This window comes from Aplysia californica, unplaced genomic scaffold, assembly GCF_000002075.1.
Source record: "Aplysia californica isolate F4 #8 unplaced genomic scaffold, AplCal3.0 scaffold00521, whole genome shotgun sequence".
NCBI classification, from domain to species: domain Eukaryota; kingdom Metazoa; phylum Mollusca; class Gastropoda; order Aplysiida; family Aplysiidae; genus Aplysia; species Aplysia californica.
The window spans coordinates 108,154-115,926 of NW_004797791.1; the positions used below are offsets into that span (position 1 = coordinate 108,154).

A 7,773-nucleotide genomic window follows, 5' to 3' on the forward strand; every position below is an offset into this window, starting at 1 on the left:
CATCAGTGTCAGACAAATCAACGACAGGAGACATCAGTGTCAGACAAATCAACGACACGAGACATCAGTGTCAGACAAAACAACAACACAACGACAACTTGAGAAATGACGGCTGTCTATGTCAAAGGACAGTTTTCGTGTTTAGGGAAAGTTTAATGGCACTTGCAACACAATTAGGATGTGTTGAAGATTAGAGGTGTTACAAGAGAATAACAAACACAAAAAAGAAGGAGGAGATAAGGACGATAGATGTTTGATAGGAAAGAAGGAGAAAACCACACCAGAGCACCTGCCAACCACCCACTGTTAAGTTTTAGTAAGAGTTTTACTGCACTTGCAACACAATTAGGTCATATATGTTGAAGATTAAAGGTGTTACAAGAGAGTAGCAAACACAAAAAAAAAGAAGAAAGAGAAATCAGGACAATAGATAATTGCTAGAACAGAAGAAGCAGACCAGAGCACCCGCCAACCACCCACTCACCCAAGGACAGCCTCGACTCTCCAGACAACGAGCTGTCGCTCTCCGCCTCGCTCCAGCCTTCCTGCTCAACGTAGTCAGCAAACTCCTGGCGACTCATACACAGGACCTGGGGGGAATAAGAGAAGGGTGCTGCTATCTGTTGGGTTTTTTTGTATCCCTTGCCCATTTCTATGAGATTGACGTCACCTGATTAGTAGCAAAACGTGCATGTGATAGAATCCAGTAGTGTGTTACGTGCATACTTAGTATGACAAGTAACTGTTACAGATAGAGATTCCAGGATTATAGATGTAAGTCATTGATCTGAGAGCGGTAATGATTTTAGAAATAATGGTGGTGATGAATGATAATGTGGGATTGCATTTAAGTAATGTTAGCGTTAGTCCTATCTTCCTCTGCTCCAATGAGTCACGAGGGACGTGGGCACCTTCTATCCCGTTCCCTACTGGAACCATCTTTACGGTCACTGTGAAGTTCCGAAATGATGGGCACAGTCTCTGCTAAGGTGACATTGTTAGTGTTAGCCGATTCTATCGGGCCAAGACAAGTGGTGCTTTAAGTTCTAGAATCTCCACCCACTTCATGATGGGATAGTTTATGGAATCCAGCAACCACAACCCTCCAGTTAAAGACGTGACTCAGCTGTGAGTCGCTGTAAGTCGCTGTAAGAGATGCTCACTCACCCTAAGGCAACAACCACAGCTTGAGCCGACAGCAATAACATAACTCTGTAGCCAGCTCTACATACGGTTTGATCCTATAGTTACACACATCGCAATTAATCCAGAAATTGCCAGAAATTGGACAGGAATAACAAAAGTAGATGCAACCCGCCTTCAGAACCAGCTGCTATAAACTACTGACAGATGCTGTGTACACTTTGATGCTTTGCCACGCACTTCAAGAGAGATCAAAGCTTTCGATTAATTCAAATGTCAGCTGAAGTCGTTTCTGTTTTTTAATTAATAAGATGAATATTTGGAGTGATTTTCTTTTAGCCAGAACACGTTTTGTACTGCTTTGTAAAGCGCTCAGAGCCTGTGTACTTTAATCGGGGTTGAGCGCTATAGAAATGTCATTTATTATTATTATTATTATTAAAATTATTATTATTATTATTACACCCAAAAACTTGACAAACCTTCAAAGCTTGAACACAAATGTCGTCCGTGATGATTCCGTCCTGACCCAGCACAAATATCTCCGTGTCAGAAACAACTTCCTGTGGAAGACACAGATAGTGAGATATACAACAAAACAGTCACTGACATTTACATCAGCAAACCACAAAGTGTTTCTGGGACAGTTGTTCCAATGTTCTGTGACAGATATTTTAACTCTTTAAACCCTGAGTTTTTTCCACCGTTTCCCCGGAGTTTTTTCTGCAGTCACCTAAACCTGGTGCACTATGTCTCATTATAACCCCAAAAGCTTGACTCCAACTTCTAAATAGCGGAAACAAAGGCTTAGTCATTAAGTCATTACTGTACTAAAAAACATGGTTTGGGAATAGTTCTGAAAAACAAGCAAAAACTAGCACTAAATAAAACAAAACAGTTGTCTCTAGTACTGGACGCTCTGAGCGTCCGACGGAGAACAGGGGTATTATCGCCGGACGCTCCCAGCGTCTGATGGGGCTCAAAGCGTTGAATCTATCTTTCTAAGATATTCCTTGAACTATGGACCCCTCGAACCACTGAGGCCAGTCCCGACGAATTCGAGCTATCTGTATTATACTGTAATTTCTGAGATGGAGAAGTTTCTTATTGCCATTAGGAACATAAAATGACGGCTGCACCAAACTAACCTGTTCTTCAAGGAACTTCCACTTTTCCTGGCAGAACTTCTCGGCCTCGCCGCCCTGGCCCAGCTGTGTGACAGCCTCCCACATACACGTCGACGGGATCTCCACCTGGCACGGGGAACACTTGTTGTAGTTGAGGGTTTGTTTTAGTAGAGGTTCTACGGCGCTTGCAACTGCATAAGGTCATATGAGCGCCAGAAGATTAGAGGCTAGAGGTGTTACAAGAGAGTAACAAACATAAAAAAGAAGAAGGGGAGATAAAGACGATAGATGTTTGATAGGAAAGAAGGAGCAAACCACACCAGAGCACCCGCCAACCACCAACGTAGTAAGGTTTTAAAGCGCTTGCAACTGCATAAGGTCATATGAGCGCCAAGAGGTGGATGTCAACAGAGAAGTCCTTACTGGGAATCAGACTTACTCTGTTCACCTTTCTAGCCTCAACAGCACAAAGTCTGCTTCGACTATCAAGGCACCCCGGAATTAGTGGGTCACAAGAATGTGACAAACATACAAAAGAAGTAGAGGAAAAATGACAATAGTAAGGATGAGGAAAGAAAAAGCAGCAGTTCCCAGTATGCAGTTCCGGCACAGTATGAGCATGACATTGATAAATCAGCCCATTTACAATTCTACTGTGTATAAGAACATATTAATATTCCCCCTTTGGGAATTGCCTGAAGACGTCACTTTGGCCGCCTAAAACTTCCGAATTTGAAAAAATGAACGGTGGTTCAGAATCATTTAAAGGGGGCACAGTTATATTAAGGAGTTTGAAGTCACTGTAGTTCAATTTTCAGTTTTTTATTAGTTTCCTTCTGATCTAATCTTGGGAAAGTCCGTCTTCTAAGACGCCATTTTTATAAACAAGTGAGGATTCCGTTCACAAACAGTGGGCATTGGTTCCACAATGATTGGACGATTGATTCTTTTGAATCCATTCACCGAACGGGGTACCCAACTTGTTGTATATAAATAGTAACAAAATACATCACAACAGGTTGGAGAATATTTCCAAACATGGCCATATGCTCACAACAGATACTCATCAGCCGTCAGAAAGGACAATCCACAACTTACGACGTCATTGCTGTTGTGTGGGTACGACTCAGCGAAGCCGTACATGTGCATGAGGTGGAGGTTGGAGACTTGGCCGTACGTGTTGAAGATTTCCTCACCCTGGACAGAGAAGAGAAGAAAAGCTTTCTTTAGTTTTAATAAGAGTTTTACAGCACTTACAACACAATAAGGTCATATAAGTGTCGAAGATTACAAGTTTTACAAGAGAGTAACAAACACAAAAAAAAGGAGGAGAGATATATAAGAATGATAGATGTTTGATAGGAAAGAAGGAGCAAACCACACCAGAGCACCCGCCAACCATCCGCGAATAGAAGAATGACTTCCTTTAGATTCAATGAATTGAATGATAACAAACGGCGCATTATCTACACGGTTGAGCCAAATCACAGTGTACTAACAAAATAACAACACAGTGTACATTGTCTAAATGACTGACCTGAATCACTTTTTCCATGGTTCTTTACAAGAGAGTGGCTATGAGTTGAGACAATGAGAATGCATGTGGATTTTTAATGTCATGGACCTAAGCAAACGCATACAGGAACACTACGTTTACCCTTCTGAGCAGTGAACCCACGTCTGCGGAAAAAGCTTTTCACAAGTCCATAGATTTTTAAATTTTATAAGAGGCATCGATGAAAAAGAACAGAATTTTGATCCTGTCCCCATTTAATTGAAAAAGACAACAATAAAACATCTACAGAGATATCTAGAACGGTAAACCATCTGCCCAAGCTACCTGTTTGACAGGCCGAGTGGTGACCATCTTGAGAGCTTCCTTGCCAAACGTGAGCTTGGCGTTGTTGTCAGTGACGTGATTGAGCATGTCGGCCATGGGAACCATCATAGGGGGCATAACTCTTGGCTCCTCCTCCTCACTGTCTTCTTCTTCTTCATCCTCTTCGCCGTCTTTACTTTGCCCACCGTTGTCGACAGAATCTTTATCTTTGTGAGCCGGCTCTGTGAAGCTGTACGCCATGACAAAGGCCACCATTTTCTTGAAAAACTCAAAACTCACTTTGTCGTTTCTGTCGAAAAAATAAAAACCCCAAAACCCCCAGAGAAATTTACGTCAGGAGGTCGTGACCTTAGTGCTTTCTTGTCATGTCTTTTTTTTTTAAACAGTGAAAATGTGATTTCTCCTTAAGCTCACTCTTTGTAATGAACTGTTTTCACTGTAATCAAAAATGGATAAGGGACAAGAAAGCACTGAGGTCGCGAGGTAGGAACGGTGAATTTGGCAACAGCAGATGGTAAAAACTGCTGAGTACAAGAAACTAATAACAAGAACAATAGATTGAATTAAATGGCACAGATCCTTACAAAAAAGTAAGCTCTGTGGGCGTTACAATTTATTTCCTAACATGACACGATGAGACAGAAAAGTCATACAATGGCATCAGCTTCACTTAAACTTGCTTAAAATACACATATTAAATACATAAAGTATGAGTCATATACTTGTAATTACATTTTTAGCATCTGTGCACACTTACACTTTTTCTACAGTGCAGCCTCTCTATACTATAATGACATCGTCGAAAACAGAAAAAATGTCGTCGTAGAGAGTTTTCGTCACAGTGTGGCATCCAAAAATTACTACTAATGATATATAAGGAAAAATCGGGACCTGGGCACGGGCTGCCTGGGCACCATGTCGCTATACAGAAGATGTTGTTATATCGAAGGTCGTTATAGAGAGGCTGCGCTGTATGTGAAATTTCATGATTAGTTACAAAAACACCCATCATAATCCTCTGATCACCTTAAGGTATCGTGGGCTTTGAAGAACGGTTCAACGAGCCGGTCAAAATCGTCCCGCACCATCTTCAGGTCTCGGCGGACAGCAAGGTCCACCCCGGTCCCTCCCAGGTATCTGTCAACGTCCGAGCTGGGGGGGAAGAGAACATACTGTCATTGCATTTTTGTTTTAGTAGAGGTTTTACCAAGGGGTGGATGTCAACAGAGAAGTGTCCAAATTAGGAATCAGGTTTACTCTGCTCACCTCTCTAGCCTCAACAGCACAAAATCTGCTTCGACTATCAAGGCACCCCGGAAATAGCGGGTCACAAGAGAGTGACAAACATACAAAAGAAATAGAGGAAAATGACAATAGTAAGGATGAGGAAAGAAAAAGCAGCAGTTCCCCCTATGTTGATCCGGCATAGTATGAGCATGACATTGACAAATCAGCCCATGTACAATTCTACTGTTCATAAGAAAGTCTTAGTATCACTCTTTTGGGAACGGTCTAAAGACAACTTCAGTCAGTAGCACTGCCGGGGGGGGGGGCGTCTCATTGCATGACTGTGTGACACTGACACTGAGTCTGTGTCAGAAAACAAAGAGACTGTAGAAACGAATATACATGGTGTGTGAAAAGCTAAGCTAGAAGACGAAAATTCAAATTCTTTCTTGTGACCGGAAAGCAAAAATACAGTGTACCAAATCACTTCACAGAACATCTATCTTATGGAAAAACTGACAAATCACTTCACAGAACATCTATCTTATGGAAAAACTGACAAATCACTTCACAGAACATCTATCTTATGGAAAAACTGACAAATCACTTCACAGAACATCTATCTTATGGAAAAACTGACAAATCACTTCACAGAACATCTATCTTATGGAAAAACTGACAAATCACTTCACAGAACATCTATCTTATGGAAAAACTGACAAATCACTTCACAGAACATCTATCTTATGGAAAAACTGACAAATCACTTCACAGAACATCTATCTTATGGAAAAACTGACAAATCACTTCACAGAACATCTATCTTATGGAAAAACTGACAAATCACTTCACAGAACATCTATCTTATGGAAAAACTGACAAATCACTTCACAGAACATCTATCTTATGGAAAAACTGACAAATCACTTCACAGAACATCTATCTTATGGAAAAACTGACAAATCACTTCACAGAACATCTATCTTATGGAAAAACTGAAGCTTGACTTTTTACTGTACAAATAATTCATATTCTCACACTTCTAAATATATCATCGAACTTCACAACTGCTCATTCATGCACAAAGCTGTCTATACTTACACACACACTGAAACAAGCACATAAACGCAAACAACGTAAGTACCTTTAAGCACACACACACCATAGAATTATCACGTCATATTAATCCGTTCTCACCTCTCCCAAAACATGGGCAGATCGAGCGCGTCATAATCTGGGACCAGGTCCAAGTACGGTCGCCAGGCGGAGGAAGGATTGGACTGCTCGTGCAGAAGGGAGATCAGAAGTGGGATCCACTGATTGGTCTCCGACAACTGGTCCGATTCTGACAGACAAAAGAGAACGAAATAATAATAATAATAATAATAATAATAGATAGCATTTGTATAGCACAAATCCCCGCTCAACAGCAAGCTCTATGCACTTCACAATCTATACTATTACCCCAGCAGACCTGAGAGCATTCTAAAACAACCTCAACTTCCAGGGAAGCATACAGTGCAAGCAGCCATTTATAGGCGCTATAACACTTAACATACAGACAAGATCTTTCGCTGTCTATGGCCGGGTACTCATTCCAACCTGGGTGAAGTGAGGAATATTCGTGTAAAGTGTCTTTCCCAAGGACACAACGCCGGGCTCACGGCTCGAACTCCCGAACCGGTAACCACACGATTACGAGTTCGGTAGCCTAACCACTAGACAACTGACAACCTGATGATTACGAGTATGGTAGCCTAACCACTAGGCCACCGACACCACAAACTCACGATTACAAGTCCGGTAGCCTAGCCACAAGGCTAACCACTGACTGCAAATGCTCCTCTATACTCCGATTGATACAAGTCACAGAATCCAAGAGGCAGGGTTGCTTCCACTCTGCCTATGAGGAACAATCTAGACTGAAAGTGAAAGTGATACAGTGTCCCAACAGATTGAAGAAATACTCAGTGATAGACAATCTTCCCAAGTTTGGATCAAACTAAAGGTTCTCCCCTGATCTAGGCATACCTTTGAGCAAAGTGTCTGCAATGCCAGAATTTTCAGGCATGAGAAGACACGACCTTGGCACCTGAAACAAACAGTATCCTTCGGCAATGTCTTCCACAGCCACCATCCCATACTGGGCACACGACCCCTCTGGGCCGACTCTCACCTGTAAAAAGTACAGAAAACATCACGATCATTTATGAAATTATCAGCAAAGCTACAACCAGGTTAGGTTTGGAAAACCCTCCAAAAAAAAGTTTTAAAATAAAATAAATTCTAGACAATTTGAAGACAGAAAATAACAGAGGCCATTCATTAGAAGCTAAGTACTACTTACTTACTAACAATTTCATTATACCGCTAGCTTTATTTTTTTAAGAGTCTGGAAAGAAGAGGGGTGTTGTTGGTTGTAAGTGACAAACTCCC

The 7,773-nt window shown here is 41.5% G+C and overlaps 1 protein-coding gene across 1 annotated transcript in view; it reads right to left on the bottom strand.

The window, feature by feature from the left end:
- LOC101861533 (N-lysine methyltransferase setd6) overlaps positions 1-7,773 on the bottom strand; it is a gene marked incomplete in the record, with an annotated part of 12,941 nt that overhangs the window by 3,274 nt on the left and 1,894 nt on the right. Inside the window, 8 exon segments of the mRNA XM_013086922.2 lie at positions 578-590; positions 1,626-1,706; positions 2,292-2,396; positions 3,369-3,467; positions 4,111-4,399; positions 5,137-5,262; positions 6,535-6,682; positions 7,369-7,513. Coding sequence (XP_012942376.1) covers positions 578-590; positions 1,626-1,706; positions 2,292-2,396; positions 3,369-3,467; positions 4,111-4,399; positions 5,137-5,262; positions 6,535-6,682; positions 7,369-7,513 — 1,006 coding nt within the window.